At 50.7% G+C, this 18458-nt stretch overlaps 7 protein-coding genes across 7 annotated transcripts; 4 read left to right on the top strand and 3 right to left on the bottom strand.

Moving 5' to 3' along the window:
* Positions 1 to 380: 380 nt before the first annotated feature.
* On the top strand, positions 381 to 1356 carry idi1 (isopentenyl-diphosphate delta-isomerase IDI1; the record flags this gene model as incomplete). The annotated part of the gene is made up of 3 exons (XM_056953503.1): positions 381 to 627; positions 719 to 1057; positions 1121 to 1356. 3 exons carry the CDS (start codon positions 381 to 383, stop codon positions 1354 to 1356), a joined length of 822 nt encoding a protein of 273 aa, XP_056812392.1.
* Positions 1357 to 1822: 466 nt separating this feature from the next.
* On the bottom strand, positions 1823 to 2506 carry N7506_004207 (DUF202 domain-containing protein; the record flags this gene model as incomplete). The annotated part of the gene is made up of 2 exons (XM_056953502.1): positions 1823 to 2243; positions 2430 to 2506. 2 exons carry the CDS (start codon positions 2504 to 2506, stop codon positions 1823 to 1825), a joined length of 498 nt encoding a protein of 165 aa, XP_056812391.1.
* An 829-nt stretch (positions 2507 to 3335) lies between these two features.
* On the top strand, positions 3336 to 5352 carry N7506_004206 (MATE family efflux transporter; the record flags this gene model as incomplete). The annotated part of the gene is made up of 2 exons (XM_056953501.1): positions 3336 to 4490; positions 4546 to 5352. The coding sequence occupies 2 exons, from the start codon at positions 3336 to 3338 to the stop codon at positions 5350 to 5352; spliced, it is 1962 nt and encodes a 653-aa protein (XP_056812390.1).
* A 310-nt stretch (positions 5353 to 5662) lies between these two features.
* On the bottom strand, positions 5663 to 6589 carry N7506_004205 (uncharacterized protein; the record flags this gene model as incomplete). Its single annotated transcript, XM_056953500.1, has 3 exons — positions 5663 to 6403; positions 6460 to 6536; positions 6586 to 6589. 3 exons carry the CDS (start codon positions 6587 to 6589, stop codon positions 5663 to 5665), a joined length of 822 nt encoding a protein of 273 aa, XP_056812389.1.
* A 599-nt stretch (positions 6590 to 7188) lies between these two features.
* On the top strand, positions 7189 to 9939 carry N7506_004204 (ATP-dependent RNA helicase DBP10; the record flags this gene model as incomplete). The annotated part of the gene is made up of 1 exon (XM_056953499.1): positions 7189 to 9939. One exon carries the CDS (start codon positions 7189 to 7191, stop codon positions 9937 to 9939), a length of 2751 nt encoding a protein of 916 aa, XP_056812388.1.
* Positions 9940 to 13294: 3355 nt separating this feature from the next.
* sclB (uncharacterized protein) lies at positions 13295 to 14754 on the top strand (the record flags this gene model as incomplete). Its single annotated transcript, XM_056953498.1, has 3 exons — positions 13295 to 13684; positions 13749 to 14265; positions 14300 to 14754. The coding sequence occupies 3 exons, from the start codon at positions 13295 to 13297 to the stop codon at positions 14752 to 14754; spliced, it is 1362 nt and encodes a 453-aa protein (XP_056812387.1).
* A 990-nt stretch (positions 14755 to 15744) lies between these two features.
* Positions 15745 to 17671, bottom strand: N7506_004202 (amino acid permease; the record flags this gene model as incomplete). The annotated part of the gene is made up of 6 exons (XM_056953497.1): positions 15745 to 16636; positions 16693 to 16841; positions 16905 to 16946; positions 17000 to 17131; positions 17189 to 17258; positions 17361 to 17671. The coding sequence occupies 6 exons, from the start codon at positions 17669 to 17671 to the stop codon at positions 15745 to 15747; spliced, it is 1596 nt and encodes a 531-aa protein (XP_056812386.1).
* Between the last annotated feature and the right edge of the window lie 787 nt (positions 17672 to 18458).

The raw sequence follows: 18458 nt of genomic DNA, 5'->3' as shown, positions 1-18458 counted from the left end.
AATATCAGATCGCATACTTCCTCTAGTTCTCAATTCAGTGTTGGTCATGACAAGGTTCTCCTCGTGAAATGAGTAGTTATACGTGGTCAGTTTCCGGAAAGCGAACCCGGTAGTGATGAAGCAGGGGAGAAAAAGAAAAAAGGCGATCCAGAAGGCTTTGAGTGAAGAAAACGAATGATAAATTGAACTCTTCAATGTTTATGAACAGGAAACCCCACGATAAACTGGACTATACGGAGTAACAGAGTCAGAGATTCCAAACTGGGGAATGTCCCACTGCCCATTTGGGTCCTTACTCAGCAACATTCCCCGCGGGTCCCTTTACTTAGCTTTTCGTTGACTTGTTGATCTCTCCACCCCAACATCTATATTCAATCAAAATGAGCGAGACAATCACCGAAACTGTTACTTTGACCAGCCCTGAGATTACGGCGGAAAATGTCGCCACTCTCTTTCCTGAGGTCGACACCTCGTTGGCCCGCGAAGTTCTTCCCACCAGCCATACCAGTGTGGGTGGAGCTGGTGAGCTGGAAGGCTATGACGAGGAGCAAGTCCGCCTGATGGACGAAGTGTGCATAGTGTTGGATAACAATGATCGCCCCATTGGAAGTGCCAGCAAGAAGCTCTGTACGTCAAATCTTATCCGAGGGTTGGAATGTGGGGGAGGGGAAGATCAATCTGTCTCGAGGATTGGACACTGACAAACACATTTGAACAGGCCATTTGATGACCAACATTGATAAGGGTCTCCTTCACCGTGCCTTTTCCGTCTTCCTCTTCGATTCCAATAAGCGTCTGCTACTTCAACAGCGTGCCACCGAGAAGATCACATTCCCCGATATGTGGACCAACACCTGCTGCTCACACCCTCTCGGCATCCCTGGCGAGACAGGATCCGAATTGGACGCTGCTGTCATGGGCGTGAAGCGCGCCGCGCAGCGCAAGCTGGACCATGAACTGGGCATCAAAGCCGAGCAGGTGCCCCTGGACAAATTTGAGTTCTTCACCAGAATCCACTACAAGGCCCCTAGCGATGGCAAGTGGGGTGAGCACGAAGGTCAGTTTTTTGCGCGATGAGCCGTCTGGGCGGTTATACAGCGAAAATTCTGACAATCTCTAGTCGACTACATCCTCTTCATCCAGGCCGATGTTGACCTCAACCCCAGCCCGAACGAGGTTCGCGACACCACCTACGTTTCGGCTGATGAATTGAAGGCCATGTTCGAGCAGCCCGGTCTGAAATTCACCCCATGGTTCAAGTTGATCTGCAACTCTATGTTGTTTGAGTGGTGGAGCCACCTTGGCACTCCAGCCCTGGAACAATATAAGAACGAGCAGCAGATTCGTCGGATGTAATCTGTTGGCAAAATTTAGCGTATTTCCCTCGTCCTCATTTCGGTCTTCTGCCTTTCTTGTCTATGCATTTTCGGTTGAACTACTTCCTTCACGCGACTCATGGACATATATACCTTAGTACTGTTCTCTGCCTGCTCGACGATTCTCACAAGGACATACCCATGGCTCGGGGTCTTGTGTCTTTTTAAAACTATCAGGCGTCATTGCTATTATTGCTTGCCCCTTCTTCGTTTTGATTTTGGACTTGACAGGTTACTTCCAGCCCGCACCATATTCCACGCTGTTTTGTGAAATGTGTAGTATTGAGCCATGGAGAATGGTTAGGTACCTGATCAAGTCTCAGGCCCTCCCTGTCTGCGTTGACAGGTGATGTACGGGGTAGATACAAAGTGATGAGATAATGCCCACCTGGGCAATGATGCCAGCGCCAGCGCTAAGAAACCGAGAACACAACCTTCCCCACTCATTACTGAGCTGGGTCGGTTGACAAAAACAAAATGCAACTGCCCAGAATCACTGTTCCCACCACTGTAAACACAACCTGGGTCTTCCACCCGCTCTGTACCAAAGCCGCCTTGCGGGCATACTTCATGACCGTTCGCGAGTAATTTGCAAAACCGTTCGCCAGGCACGTCAAGCTGAGAACCCAGAAGATGATCCCGAGTGGCAAGGCCATGCGCCTCTCTAAGCCGGTTGGCTGATCACGGAAATGAAAGGAAATTATGATGGCTAGTGAGACAACTGCCAGGTACATAGAAAGACGAAGCCATGAGAGAAAGGTGCGCTCATTGGCACAGTGGTCGCGAGCATCCGACGTGCTATTTTCAAAGAGTAGAGCTCCGCAATATGGCCGTGATAGTAGGATGTGGCGCTGAGACTCGATGTGTCTGCAGTGATATGTCAGAATCTGTCGGAGAAGACATGCGGGGGGCACAGCCTTCGGGTTTTTGAAAAGCACCGAAGCAGCTGAGGCATCTGAAGCGTGGGACGACGGATATCCGATTCAGGAATGCCACATGTAAGGAGTCAAGCCACACAACGGGCTCGCACTGTGGCAGCTACGGGCAACTTACTCTTCCACGAACACGGGCTTCGAGTGCACCGGATTAATCAGAGGGTTGAATGGAGGCCGAATGGTTGATTGAGCCATGGTGCGACGAGAGTTGTGAAGGAGGAGCCTGGAGAAAGTGACCAGATGATCATGTGATGGTCTATGCCGTTTTCGGGTATTAGTCGCATGGCCACAGATGTCATATCCTCCCCGTACGGAGTACTTTCCAAGGTTGTATATGATTGTATTTGGAGATCATCTGTATACTCCGTACTCCGTACTTCCTACTTTGTTATGATCTACAGCGAACCCTGTGACAGGATCCGCATCGAACTGCTGTGGGTCAAACCGTGCGGGGAAAGATGCGCAATCGACTTGACTCATATCCCTTGTTCTCTCCAAGCTTTCACACCGTATGGACAAGTGCATATCCCTTTCTCTTTCGGTTGTATTCGTTGAGTCTGAGGTTGAATTCAAACTATTGCTCACTTCCAGGGTTGTACACATCGTTACATGCTAGGACCTTATTCATAGTTCCAAATCAGCATATACATATATAATCAGTTAGCTTCAAGGTGCTGGAATAGAAATCAAATACAGAGCCATGAATATCAACTTTGCCGAGCGAATCATCCTCCAGGGCTGTTCCAAGCTTCAGTTAAACTTATCCAAGAGAAATTCAAGTATATTACTTCCATCTAAACGGCCGAGAAAGGAAGGTTGGAGCTGCGCCGAGTCGATATCTGCCGATACCCGCGGTATTACAAATACCCTTAGCTCACCTGGGCACCTCCACCTGGGGCTATCTTCGATCTTTCCTGACTCTTAAAAGACTATCTGTTCCCAGGCCTTGAATTCTGTTCTCACGGATATTCTTTGCAGAACAATGTGGCTTACCCACTAACCAAACTCCGGTCAAGCTCTCGCAATGGGTCCTCGAAACATCCGCTCGGATTCCGAGCATCAAACTCCATTCGGTCGCTCGTTCACCTCCAGCTCGCCAATTGCCGCCTCAGCAATCGCCCGAGACCTCGCCAGCTACAGTGAAGACGATCAATCCCCAAGAGATGGAGCTTCTCCCAGCTCCACCGCATACCCGGTTGGCAGCTACATTAGCAACGCGCGCTCGCTAGCCGGCTCATACCGTCGACCCTCCAATTTCACCTCGATCAGCCATGCGACCATCATACCCTGGACCGGAGAACAGCAAACATTGTCTAAGAGCGAGCACCAGCAAATGATCGAGGAAGAAAGACACCTTTTGAGCGATAATCATGTCATCCCGCCCGAGCACGCCCATGGCAAGCCCCACGGCCTGCAGCACAAAGTGAGCGGATTGCTTTCGGCTGCAATTGGCCAAGGCTCTTCCTCCCGGCGACCAAGTCGCTCCCAGGGATCGAGAAGTCGGCCTTGCGAGCTCGATGGCGCAAGCGAAAACACTGCACTTTTGCGGGAAACGATGGACTCTGGGGAGTCCGGAAGTGAGATGGGCTCGGAAGAGATCGACCGAAAATGGGACGAAGCTGTTGCAGCGGGGCGGATTCAAACCACGTGGCAGCGGGAAGCCAAGGTTATTGGGAAATATTCATTGCCGCTGATGGTGACTTTCCTTTTACAGTATTCCCTGACAGTGGCGAGTATTTTCACCATCGGACATTTGGGGAAGGAGGAACTAGGAGCTGTCAGCCTGGCGAGCATGACTGTGACAATCACTGGAAACGCAGTATACTCCGGCTTGGCGACTAGCTTGGATACCCTCTGTTCGCAGGCGTACGGCTCTGGGAAGAGGAAGCTGGTCGGACTGCAGATGCTGCGCATGGTGTACTTCCTTTGGATTATCACTATTCCCATCATGGTGCTTTGGTACTTCTCCGAACATATCTTGGCCAAGATTGTGCCTGAGACCGAGGTCGCGAAGATGGCTGGTCTTTATCTGAAGGTTGCTTTGTTGGGCACACCCGGCTTTGCTTGCTTCGAGAGTGGCAAGCGGTATCTTCAAGCGCAGGGTGTATTTTCGGCATCTTTATATGTCTTGATTGTCTGCGCGCCGCTGAACGCGTTCCTCAACTGGTTCTTCGTTTGGGTAAGCTAGGTTCATACATTCACCTCACTTATAATCATACTAATGGATGAAATAGAAACTTCAGTGGGGATTCATCGGTGCGCCCATTGCCGTTGTGATCACGGAAACCCTTCTTCCAATCTGCCTCTTCATTTATGTTTATTTCTTCGTTGGATCCGAGTGTTGGTGTGGGTTCAGTCGACGTGCGTTCCAGAATTGGGGCCCAATGATTCGACTGGCGCTTCCGGGGTTGATCATGGTAGAGGCGGAGTGCCTGGCATTCGAAATCCTGACACTCGCATCCAGCTACCTCGGCACATCCGAGCTTGCAGCGCAGTCCATCCTGGCTACCATCTCAAGCATCACATGGCAGATCCCTTTCCCACTGTCCATCGCGGGTAGCACGCGGGTAGCAAACCTGATCGGTGCCACTTTGGTAGATGCAGCAAAGACGTCCGCGAAGGTGAGCTTTTGTGGGGCTGTCATTGTCGGGTTGTTCAACATGGTTCTTCTGTCGACCTTGCGCTCGTACATTCCCAGGCTCTTCAGCTCTGACCCCGAAGTTGTGGACATTGTGGCACAGGTCCTGCCTCTCTGTGCGGCCTTCCAGCTCTTCGATGCATTGGCAGCCAATTGCAATGGTATCCTTCGTGGCCTCGGTCGCCAGGAGGTGGGCGGCTACGTCCAGCTTTTCCTGTACTATGTGATTGCGATGCCACTCAGCATGGGCACGACATTCGCATTGGGATGGGGCGTTATGGGTCTATGGACTGGAGTAGCCCTTGCTCTTGGCCTTGTTTCTCTCATTGAAGGCATCTTCATCAGCCGGGCTGATTGGAATCGTTCGGTCCAGGAGGCCGTCCGGAGAAACGAGCTGACATGATGTGCACGATACCAGGTTCTAGGAGTAAGAGTCTGTACCATCACACAAGTAGCAAAAGCCGCCCGTCCAGGACAGCATTCACGGTCACATTCACGTATATACCCGTGAACATGTATGATACACCTTCAAATTTTGGCGTTCGACGGTGGCTGCGTGACTTCAATGTTCAGCTATTTGAACTACATGATTTCTGCATTGTAGGAATCGAGGGAGTACGCATCCACGTCGTTTGAATAACCTTGGAAGACAGTTCATGATATCATTGAATTTCGCAGATGAATTTTACCAAACACAGATATGACGAGCTCCTCTAATACTCCAGGATAGCCCATGTCTGTTCATCCAGAGTAGAAAAGATCACACCAGCACCGAGTAGTTCGTCACCAGCCCTGGCAACATCCCCAGCAGGCATATTCAACTTCGCCGCGATATCCTGCAAGTGTAGACCACTCTCACCTTGCGCCTCGCTCTTCAGCAGAGTATAAACCTTCCTGGCGACCGGTGACATTGTGGCCAGGGCCTTGTTCTGGCCAGCGCCATATTCTTCCGCGCCGCCCATCACTGCATCTCCGCCAGCACCGGCGGCAGATGCGCCGCCGCCGCCAGGCGGGCCACGGGTGAAAAACAAGTGCACGGCAGTAGCCTCGAGCAAATGACAATGCAGCTCATCGATCTGTGCCAAAGGCCGAACGCTGTGAGCACCGATGTAGCGCTTGTTTCCAAAAGACTTGATGGAGCCAAAGACACGGGCGTAGCCATTGATCTCCACCTCTGATTTTCCATCACCGGGCGCCTTCCCCTCATCGGTGTCCATGTTGTCGGCGGTTGTCGAGTCGATCCACTTCTTGACTTCAATATCACCCGTGCCATCGTCGATCCTGTATGTGACATTGGTGCTTTGCGCACTGATGTTGCGGACTTGGCCAATGAAGAGGACATTGGCTACGTCGGCGTTGTCAATCTGGAACGCGGCTTCGGGGTAGGGTTGTTGGGCGTCCATGATTTGCTTCACTGTCACAGGACGGAGAGTCTTGTTGTCGCGGTCACCAGTCTAATTTTCAATCCATGAGAAATTGTGTCACAGGAGGGCAGAGATCACCAACGTACCTTGGCTCCCGAGGGACTGTTCGTCTCGCCAGGCATGAAGCCGCCGCCGCCGCCGCCGTAACTGTTGTATCCGCCGTCTAAGAAATCATATTAGACATTGATGTAGAAGATTCGATCTGAACTCACCCATTATGTGTGTTGTGTGAATAAGCAAGGTATGTGGGTTTGAAGGTCAAGCTTGTCTGGAGCACCATTTTACTCAATTGGGAGCTTCCAACGCGTCGCGGGGATCGCGTTCTGCCCGCGTTGACCGCTTTCCTATTTGTTCGACACTTTCACCTAGGAGCTTGGGAATTTCTAATTTTGGGATGGAGTTTGAATCGCACGAGTAGCTTGATGGAGCCCAAGAATACTATAGAGCGAGTAATGAAGTTTTGGCTCACACTTATATATCATACATCTCTACTCTTCAAATCCATCAGTCCTCATGGTGTATATAGGATGTTTGTCTGGTTTGCACTGGGCACATCTTTGATCCGGGTCTCACCGCCTTTGATTCCCCGAACTTTTTTTTTTTTTTGCGATGCGAAGTGACAGCGAGATAAGCAACTCGACTTTCTTTTCAGGTGTCTGCCGTTTGAATAGTCAGTTGACTGTTCGCGTTTGATTATTACTTTGACACTACCGTTGCTTGTGGTCTCAAACTTACTATCGGCCCTTGGAGCGCCGACCTAATAAACGCTTATCACCGCACCGGCGGTATATCAATCAAAACTTCGCACGCCAGCAATGCCTCGACGTGAAGAATCCCCCGCGGAGTCGGAGAACGAGTTTGATATCACCAGCGCCCTCTTCGAACACGACAGTGACTCCGACGATGGCCAACAACCGCCTCAGAAGAAAAACCCAAACCAGAAACCCGTCCCCCAAGATCTCGATTTCCTAGGAGAGGATGACGGCGATGCGGCGTTTATTGCCAACAAGCAGGCTTCGGCTAACCGGAAAGGCGCCAACCTTAAGGGTCGCACGGTGAAGAAGGGTGGTGGTTTCCAGGCAATGGGTCTCAGTGGTTTCCTGTTGAAGGCCATCGCCCGCAAAGGATTCTCTGTGCCCACACCAATTCAGCGAAAGACCATCCCCGTGATCATGGATGATAAGGACGTGGTCGGCATGGCCCGAACTGGTTCCGGAAAGACTGCCTCGTTCGTTATTCCTATGATTGAAAAACTGAAGAGCCACAGCACTGCGTTCGGTGCACGTGCTCTTATCATGTCTCCATCCCGTGAATTGGCCTTACAGACTATGAAGGTCGTCAAAGAGATGGGCAAGGGCACGAATCTGACCTCAGTGCTTATCATCGGTGGTGATAGCCTGGAAGACCAGTTTGGAATGATGGCCAATAACCCCGATATCGTGATTGCGACACCCGGTCGATTTTTGCATTTGAAGGTTGAGATGGAAATGGATCTGTCTAGCATCAAGTATGTCGTCTTCGACGAGGCTGATAGACTGTTCGAAATGGGTTTCGCTGCCCAATTGACCGAGATTTTGCACGGCCTGCCCTCTACTCGTCAAACACTGCTCTTTTCCGCTACGTTGCCCAAGTCCCTTGTTGAGTTTGCCCGCGCTGGTCTGCAGGAGCCAAGTCTGATTCGTCTGGACACCGAGAACAAGGTTTCCCCCGACCTACAGAACGCCTTCTTCGGAGTGAAGACTTCGGACAAGGAAGGTGCCTTGCTGCACATCTTACATGATATCATCAAAATGCCCGTTGGCGAGACAGACATCGGCATGAGAATCCGTCAAGAAGCGGAAAACCCGTCAAAGAAGCGCAAGAGATCGGATATCCGTCGCCCTAGCGGCTTCAAGGAATCTCCTACAAAGCATTCCACTATCGTTTTCGCCGCCACAAAGCACCACGTCGACTATTTATACGCTCTACTTGTTGAGGCGGGATTCGCTACCTCCTACGCCTACGGCTCCTTGGATCAAACCGCACGCAACCAGCACGTCCAGAACTTCCGATCCGGCATCTCCAACATTCTGGTTGTTACCGATGTGGCCGCCCGTGGTATTGATATTCCGGTTCTTGCCAACGTCATCAATTACGATTTCCCTTCGCAGCCCAAGATTTTTGTTCACCGTGTTGGTCGTACTGCTCGAGCTGGTCAAAAGGGTTGGAGTTACAGTCTGGTCCGCGATAAGGATTGCCCTTACCTTCTGGACCTTCAGCTGTTTTTGGGACGCAGACTGGTCATCGGCCGTCAATATGGAACCGAGCTCAACTATGCCGAGGATGTAGTCATCGGAACACTGCCCAGAGAAGCGGTCTCTCGCTCTTGTGAGTGGGTACAAAAGGTGCTCGATGACGATCTGGACATATTTGGTCAGAAGCAAGTGTCTCAAAAGGGAGAGAAGCTCTACCTACGCACGCGCAACTCGGCATCCGCCGAGAGTGCCAAGCGGTCCAAGGATGTAGTTGCTTCCGAGCACTGGTCTGAGATTCACCCGCTCTTTAACGACGCATCCAGTGCGATGGAAGTGGAGCGAGAAAGCATGCTTGCGCGCATTGGCGGCTACCGGCCACAGGAGACCATCTTTGAAGCGAACAACCGACGAGGCGGCAAGGTCGCCGACAACGAGGCCGTGGACACGATTCGACGACTACGCACCGGCGTTGAGAACAGGAGAAAGCGGGCAGATGCCAAGGCAGAGGCCGAGCTTTCCGCACTTGGTATGCCCACCGGTGAGAACGGCCAGCCCAAGTCGGATGATGAGGACATTCCCGACCAGCCCGGCGAGAACATGTCTGAGGCATCGGACGACGAACTCGAAGTCACCTTCTCTGCCTACAACGCCAACAAGGCCAACCACGGAGAGAAGAAAGAGCCGGCTGCAGCATTCCAAAACCCTGACTACTTCATGGGCTACAAGCCCCAGAACAACGACACGGCTGAGGATAAGGCTTACGGTGTGCACTCCGGTACAAACTCGAACTTTGCGTCCGACTCTCGCAACGCGACCATGGATCTGAACGGCGACGAAGGCAAGCGTGGCTTCGGTGAAGCACGTTCCATCATGCGTTGGGACAAGCGCCACAAGAAGTACGTTGCTCGCCAGAACGACGAGGATGGATCCAAGGGCGACCGACTCGTCCGCGGTGAGAGTGGAGCCAAGATCGCTGCCAGTTTCCGCAGCGGTCGCTTCCAGGCATGGAAGAAGGGCAAGCGCGTTGAGCGCATGCCCCGTGTTGGTGAGACTGAGACACCTGCTATGAACAACGTCAACTCCCGCATGGCGACTGGCCGGTTCCGACACAACCAGGACCGCGCTCCCAAGCGCGCCGATCCTCTGCGTGGCGACTACGACAAGATGAAGAAGAAGAATGATGCCGCCCGTGAGCGCCAGCACGACAAGATAGGAGGTGCAGCATACGGTGGCAAGAGTGAGCTGCGGTCTACGGACGATATTCGCAAGGCGCGGAAACAGCAGCAACAGCGTCGCGACAAGAACGCGCGGCCGACCAAGAAGAGACGGTGAGCGGGATCTGTTTCGGCAGCGAAATCGGGTGGAGGTGGAAAAAAACAAAAGAGAAATTCACGAACACAAAAAATGTAGAATAGATGTCTATATTGCAAAGATACCACATTGTCGGCGACTCACCTTGACTCTCTGGGCTTAGTAGGAATCCGGGATTTAGGAACCGCCTGCTCACCACATGGAAGATGTCGTCCAATTCTCCTACACGAAGGCGTGTTGGGAACGCACCCGCTCGAGATTGGAACTTGGCCATGCATCGGACCATCACGTTTAAACCATAGATCGAGGCGAAGCTCCGATGTGATGCCCAATTACGCCCCTGATGAACTCGGACCTCTCCGTTTCCGCCGTTGAGATATCGTGTACTCCGTCCTCCGTCCTCCGTACAGAGTGATGTGATACGAGATATCTCAGACAATCCACTGTACGGAGTACTCCGTAGATTACCTGCCTTTTTTGCGATCATTAAAAGTGCGGATTTCTTCCCATGTTCTATGCCATACCTCATATCGTCGCCCACCTGCAATATACTCCGTACTCCGTACGAGGAACCCTTTCAGGCTGCCGAACATGTGAAATTCAAACGTTGAGGCTAGGAGAATTGTTTGGAGATAGTCCCGAATAATCTCCGCCCACTATTAAGCGCTAGCCGGCTGGGTTGGGCCTATTATCCATGGACTACGGAGTACTAATACTATCTCCACTTGACAAATTAACGGGTCGCGAGACTATACCGGGAGAGGTAGGAGTATTCTGCTTTTTGGGGTGTCACGAATAATTAAGAAGTGAAAATGAAGTCCGCTCATTGGCAGGTGGAACATTCAGAAAGCGACCAACCAGATGCGTACAGACTATTTAATCCTGCATGAACGGGGTGACAGACCCCTTGCTGCTCCGCGTGCCGCATGTTCCACACCCCTTTTCCCTGAGTCGGATGCTGCCGAGAAGTACGACTTTCGAGTATTCCCTACTCGTCATGGCTCCATGTTTACTCCGGTACGGAGTACTCCGTGAGGATAATAAACACGGTTGTGATGAAGGTATGGTCACTCCGTACCCACCGAACCATAAGTCTAACGTTCTATGATGTCTCTGGATTCCTGCAGCTGTCTCAAAGCCAGGGATGACGGGGATCGTCAGCAATGCACGCGTAGAGGGCAATGTGATCGCCCAGGCGCAAGAGGCTGCAGCCACATCTCTGTCGGGGTCCCCGGAAAATAAAGGGAATTCAGCTTGGGATATCCCAAGGGTTCCTTTGAGACATCTTTCCCTCGTTCTTCTACTCCGGACGTCTCAGCAATGTCTGTGATGGTCAGACAAATATTGTTTTGGGAATTTAAAAAAAAATAACAGAAAGTAAAATAGGGAGGGTGAAAATGGTCAAGGTACGTACCACTCAGGGAGTACCAAGGTTGATCCGGTATCACTGTTCATTCCCAGGGGAAAGAAAAGGGAAGCCTCGATGCTTTATGCCTGCAGTTGTCCGAGTATCGACCCTGTGAGACCTTCCCATCTGTGATCTGCTGCAACAGTAACCCCCCAGACGGAGCATAAGAGCTCAGTCATACCATACGGTGGATTGGCCTCGGAGAATAACGACCGTGGGGTTTTCGGGTAAAACCTTGAAAAAAAAGGGTTTAAAGAGGGCACTTGGAGATCCTTGAGTCAAAGGATTGCAGGTAATTGTGATGGAAAATTAGGCAATCCAGCCGACCTAATCCACTTTGGGGACTTTGGACTCGGCTGTTTTTTTAAAAAAATAAAATAAGAATAAAAATCACGAGCGACACGACGAGACACGACGTGGATTCAAAAGTCAAAAGGACAATATATTGACAGGCCCCGACTGTAACCCAGTAATCTAAGCATGATATCTGGACCCTGGATTTATCTATAGAGAAGAAACACATACATAGTAATAGTAATATGCAATACGGAGTAGCCCTGGACCTCGAGTCCTAATGTATTCAAGTACTCCGTAGGAGCACTCCGTATTGAGTAAAGTGGATTCTACGGAGTATTTGGTTCTTTTTTTTTAAACCTGAATAATGTGAAGATAGCCCAACTAATACGGAGCACAGATCAATAAATTAATAGATTGATGATATTATGGAGTACTCCGTACTCCGTACCGGAGTAATGAAAAATAACTAGATCCGATTATTGGACTTGGAACAGGCGAGAGACAGAAGGGCGAGAATGCACTTAATCCACGCCGCGGTCGACTATTGGCAATGGCTGCGGGCGCCGACGTCGATCCGCCAATCTTCCCACTTTGACCACTTTGACCACTTTGACCACCTTGCTTCTGGCCCTGATTGGCATATTATTGGAAACCGAAAAATAAAATACAAAATAAACGAACTCCAATTCCCTTTTCGTGTCACCACTGACATCGGGAGCAAATCAAATAAATGAATCAAAACGGCCAGATTCTCCATTCGATGATCTACCATGACGAAGATCCAAGTCTATCACTAACTAGCGGGCCTGCATTGACCTACTTTTCTTGACGCCCCTCTTTCTTACTATCTATGCCCTTGGAGTTCCTGAAAGTCTACTCCGTACTTTTGAACTATTGAACGCCTTGGGGACCTCATTGTCCCACGCTGGAAACGCTGCTGTTGGTCACAGTTGGTAGCAGTTGGTACTCCCGTACGGGTGTACGGAGTACTATAGTTCACCGTTTCTTTTCCCCTTTTTCGAAAAGAGAAGGACCTAGAACGTGGGACGTGTGATCCAGACAAGAGGTAAGGCGTGGGGAGGGGGGGCTTTGACATTTGTCCTGCACCTTGATCCTAGCTCGATGATCGACCGCTATCCTGCAATAAGTCGCCCTGTGGGAAGACTTGCGCTAAGAGTAACCCTGTGCCCTGCTGTCATGATCTGGAAATCTCCCGCTGATCGATGCAGTCTATTTTCTGACTCCTCCAATAGCGGATCTCTCCATTAATTATAAGCTCGGTTGGGTCCTTGGACGGTCGTGGAGTGACCTTTGGATGCCGGAGATTGTTCTTCCCTTTCTCCCCGCGCTTCTTTTCCTTGATTCGTCAGAGATGCTGGTCCCAAGCACGTACAAAAGCGGTTTGTGAATTCGAAGTTCCTGCTTGGGGAGGGATAACATCAGGGCACTGAACGAACAAGGGGAATTTTCATTGGGACAAGGGGAAAAAGGAAAAAAAAGGGGAAAAGGAAGGGAAAAAAAACAAAAAGAAGCATTTGCCCCGTGGGCCCTTTCGCTTTCCTGCCCGACGCCCGATGCAATCACTCGTGCTTCAACCGAGCCTCACGACGCAGTTTGGTCAATTCAACCCGGCCCCAGAGCGGCTGCCGTTGAATCGATCGTGGTCTCCCAATGCTCGAGGGTGTAGCCCCCGGGGCTCATCTTCGATCTATGTCTGGTACTCCCCCAGACACCGCAGAGACAAAGCCTCTGGGGCCTCCTGTAGAGCGGTCTGTCCCTACCTCGGGACCAACACAAGTGCCGATTTCCGAGCCACTGCGGCTGCCGGGGTATAACGACGGCGGACTGCTATATTCGGGATCTCCTCGCCTACCAGAAGCACCTCAATATTCTCTCCCGGTGCTGGACCCGGCTCATCCCACTGCCGGTCGTTCACTGGCACAGAAATCGACTCGACGTACCAAGGCTCATGTAGCATCGGCCTGTGTTAATTGCAAGAAGAAGCATCTAGGATGCGATCCAGCTCGACCGTGTCGAAGATGTGTACTATCTGGGAAAGCTGTAAGTCTTCCATAATCACAAACCCTCTCCTTAGAGCTCGAATGGAAACTAACCGGGGGCGAAGTCGACTTGTGTGGATGTTACGCACAAGAAACGTGGACGACCTCCTTTGAAAGCAGAAGATTCATCTCTCAGAACGTACACCACCCATCTAGACAACCCGTCTATCCCAGCTGAAGCCCAGCCAACCATGCCCCCGCGGCGGACCGCCATGCATCGGGCGACGTCCTCCCGAGAACTGCGACCCATGACCGATTTGCAGGGACTGGATGCAAGCTCAGGCGTCAGAACGCCACATCGGTGGTCAGCTTCAGTATTTCCTCTGACCCGGCCCATGGACCCCTCTCCAACGATGCCAGTCTCAAGTCGGCGACCCTTCTCTTCATCTGGACCAGCCTCACACCCGTTACCGAACCATCCTCATGGTCCTCCCGCCTACATGCCCATGGGAGGTGTCTTTAGCCCAGCTCTGAAAGTCAATATCATCCCAGGTAATGGGGAGCGCCGATTCCCAACATACACCGGTGTGCCGGCATTACCACCACCCACATCGCCTCCCCAACATCAGACTCCTCCCACGGGTATGCCCTTTCTCGGTTATACTGAAACTGCCAGCAACACGATACGTCCACCCATGGGCGATTCCCGGGTACCACTGTCGCCTCGAGATGCGTATAACGTCGAGTCCCCCGTTCGCCTTCCTCCTATCCACCAGGCCACGGCCGGCCCTCCCCCCTCCTCACCACGTTCATCGCCTGAGCGACCCATATCCGGCACCTTGGAACCTACCAAATCGAGAAGAAATTCATGATTCTCGACCTGCATTCCACCGATCTGCAGGGCCAGCTTTCAATTATACTTTCCCCCACCAACGTTCTTCCTCCATAACAAGTGCGACGATGGATCCTGTGCCCCGTCATCTTGGACCTGTTGAGCTTCCATCGCCGATCCAGGCGACAACAGGAAGCTCGCCTTCGCTTCCAAGAAACGAGGCCCCGAACGAAACCGAGGCCCACGATAGACCCATAAAGCGGCGCAAGATGGCACTCGACGACATGGTGAACGGTTAAACCCCAGAACAAAACAACAACTACAGATTCATATATCAATCGGAGGCTGGAGTTCCTCCTTGTATTGTATAATCCAATATCCCCGGTAGCAGGGCCTCCGGGGGCTAATTGCGCGCGGCGAATCGGCGCGAGCGTCGAGATGCTTCGACTTGTGTTTCATGCTAAATCTCTTTGCAATTTTCATGCAGGACATCAAAAGTGCATGTTCTGATTCCCCGGGATTTGTTTGGGATATCCCATAGTTTGTGCATTTATCATATCCATCCCACTGCTCGGTACTACCTGACTCCGCTGAGCATGGACGATGGCTGGAGAGGGTTTCTTTTGTCATGTGTCTCATTTGTTCTCTCGTTTGTCTGATTCCCCTTCTTGCGATTACCCCCGTTTTTGACGTGACATTTTGCTAAGACATAGCGTGGCGTTTTTCGCGAATAACATGGGGGTGGTCTCTTTTTTAAAATACGTGCTCATTGAACGGTTGAATGTGATTGTCGAACCTGGTTCGACCATTTGGGTGACTCGTTACAAGCAGTGCCCCAGTGCCACTTGTCTCTTCATGTACACGCATACATCTCTTCACGTAGTAAATCATATGTTGGCTTGTGCTGCTCCGGGACCATGATAAGAATTATGGTGTTGTTCCATCTACACGCGATCCCCAACCTTGGCTCCTTGGCTTCTTATGCAAACATCAATGGATGTATTGTCTCGGTTGAAGACTCGCAGACTCCAGAATCAACATTATGCCCAAGTGGGCACAAGGAGAATCGTGGAAGAAAAAGGCAAGATTTCTCAGTGCCACCTGGACATCCGCGAGTGATGCCCATACATACACCTGGGCACCTACCAATATAGGCAATCTCGGAATGATTTGAATAAAGAGACTCCCGATGGGCAATGCAATCAAATTGAGTGATATGCATGATCATGCTATGCTGGAAAGTAGTAATAAGATAGAAGAGGTATCATCGAAAGAATAACAAAAAGCGGTTAGAAGAACACCCACTGCCCAATGCGTTGGAGTTTGGCCCAAATGCCAGCCTTTAATGTCATCTGGCCCACAGAATCTTCTTCTTGTGAAGGGTCATACCGATCAGTCCTCAAATCCATGTTGGACTTCCTCACAAACTTGGTTCTCTTCACTAGCTTCCATCCCAAAAACATGACAATCATGATTGGTATCTCAATATAGTAAGAGACGAAGTCAACATCCTTGAAGTGTGGACTGAAACATTTCCATCCTTGAACAAGAACGAGGAAGGAGTTCAACACGATAGCGAAAATAGGACCGACTGGGTATGTCCAGTTCTTGAAAGGGAGAAGATGCTCAATACCTTGAGCACGAACTGCGGAGCGGAACCTCAAAGAGGCGATGCCGATACAGATCCACGACAGTTGGTTTGAAACACCAACAATGTTTTGGAGCCAGGACCAAAGTTGTCCTGCGCCTATGTAGCTGGCTCCAAAACAGAGACCACTGATCACAGAAGTACCAAGGACAGCCACCCACGGGATCTGGAAGCGATTCAGATGACCGAAGAATTTGGGCGCGTATCCATCCACGGCTAGAGTGAATAATAAACGAGATCCGGCGAACAGAGCGTGATTCGCAGCTGATATCACCGAGGTCATAATGACGGCGTTGATGAAGCTACCGGCCACTGCAGAGCCGGCTTGTTGGAAAACGATCGTGAACGGACTGGTTTTGGTGTCGCCGTCGGAAAGACCTGGGTAGTCGTATGGTACGTTGAAACCAATGATGATGATAGATAGTAGATAGAATAGAATGATACGCCAGAACACGTTCCGGACAACCTTGGGCATTGTTTTGGCTGGGCTTTTAGTCTCTCCTGCCGTGATGGCGATGGACTCGGTTCCACCGCTGGTTTGAAGTTAGCTAGGGGCTAGGACATATGAAGCATGACAGAATAGACATACTATGCGAATGATGCAGTAACGAAAACAGATGCGAAACCACCGATCCCATCGACAAAGGGCGCTTCGCCTTTTGTCCAATTTCTTGCACCGATGTATTCATGATTTTTGTTTCCGCCGCAGTTGACGGCAATTCCAAGGATGATAAAGATCTCAGCTGTAAGTCAGACTCGCCATATTCTTATAAGTATCCCTTGTACTTGAAGACCACTTACGACAATGGTGACCACTTTGAGCAGACTCAACCAGTACTCAATCTAGAAATTTGGTTAGATCATCCGAACAACCAAGAAATCAATTTTCAACATACCTCGCCATAAACCCTGACAGACATGAGGTTAAGAGCAATCACAACCACCAAGAAGATCAGACTGATTGCCCATCCAGGGAAGTTGTCGGTCCAATACTGTAAAAGTAGCTGAAGGGCGATGATGTCGGATGCCTTCACAGAAGAAATGAGCTAAATTAAAGGATGAAATGGGACAGTGGTAGATCTCACAGTACTGCATGCGTCATTGAACCAATAATTCCAGGTAAGGGCAAAGCCCAGGGCTCTATCGACGAATCGCCTTGTACCATCGTCAGCTATACAATGAACAAGGAGAGGCGGGAGTCCGGGTTGAGGAGAAGTCAAGATTGACAGCACCCGCTGCGGAAGATGCAGTACTCACCCAGCAAAGGTACAGAAAGAGCCAGCAACGGGCACAAAGGCAGCCATCTCGCCAAGAGAGAGCATTGTGATGAACACAATAACGCCGACAATCGCATAACTAAGAAGCATCGAAGCCGGGCCACCGGTGGCAAGAGAAGAGCCTGTTCCCAAGAACAAGCCAGTGCCAATAGTACCTCCAATGGCAATCATCTGAACCTGACGCCCACTCAGGCGTCGAGCGAGCTTGTCGGCATTCACGAGAGGGTTTGGCGAAAAATCCTCGTTTGACCCCAGGCCATTCAGGCCGGGCGATTTTTCGACATCGGCCATGGTGGCTGGTTTTGGCGTAAGTATATGCATCTATACACAAGAGTCTCGAAATGATACACCTGGAACACAGGCTGTCATATTTCGGCACTTACAAGTCGAGGTCCACAATAAGCCCTAAGTCTCGTGATCTGCACGTGGCAGTTTTCCGGGGAATTTTTGAAGAACAAACGATGGAATTTGGAAAAGAGAACTCGCTCTGTCTTCACTTTTGTCCAAATCGATGGCGTGATTGCCTCGCTCGATGAGCAGCGAACCACAGCCCGAACCAGGTTAATGCAACGTCGTTTATGACACATGAAAAACTCGGCAAAGTCTCCACCAAAGCTTACAATTCGGCAGAAGCGGGTACTGGAATTCTCGGCATTCGATGTCACTGGGCTGATTGGTGAGCCATTTGGTCAATCTTGGAACGATCTGGTGGTTTTTTTTTCCAGATCACAAAGCGACCTCGTCTGCGTTGGTTTGCGCCCATCGCGTCTTATTAGAGCGACGACAGAAGAAGTGTTGGAAGGTATGGCAGGGATCATGTGATCTCCTGCCCTTCTTCCCTCTCTCTCTCTCTTTCTTTATATCGAGTCATCGCCCTCTTCCACAGTGGTCCCTGAGAGCTTCCATAGGAATCAAGATCTTGTTTTCTTGATCTAGTCTCCCTGACAAGAAGACACCTTGCATAGAGTGTGATGAAGGCCTCCCGTTTCGACCGCTCCTTGCTTCTAGGACCTTTTCAGGAACTCCATGTTGTAAAGTCTAGAGGTTGATACCCGCTGTTAAGTCCCAGTAAGATCTC

This window comes from Penicillium brevicompactum (assembly GCF_028827555.1).
Source record: "Penicillium brevicompactum strain IBT 35665 chromosome Unknown utg000003l_segment0_segment0, whole genome shotgun sequence".
Taxonomy (NCBI): Eukaryota; Fungi; Ascomycota; class Eurotiomycetes; order Eurotiales; family Aspergillaceae; genus Penicillium; species Penicillium brevicompactum.
The sequence above is the reverse complement of the archived record's forward strand: the minus strand, read 5'-3'. Positions and strand labels throughout refer to the sequence as shown.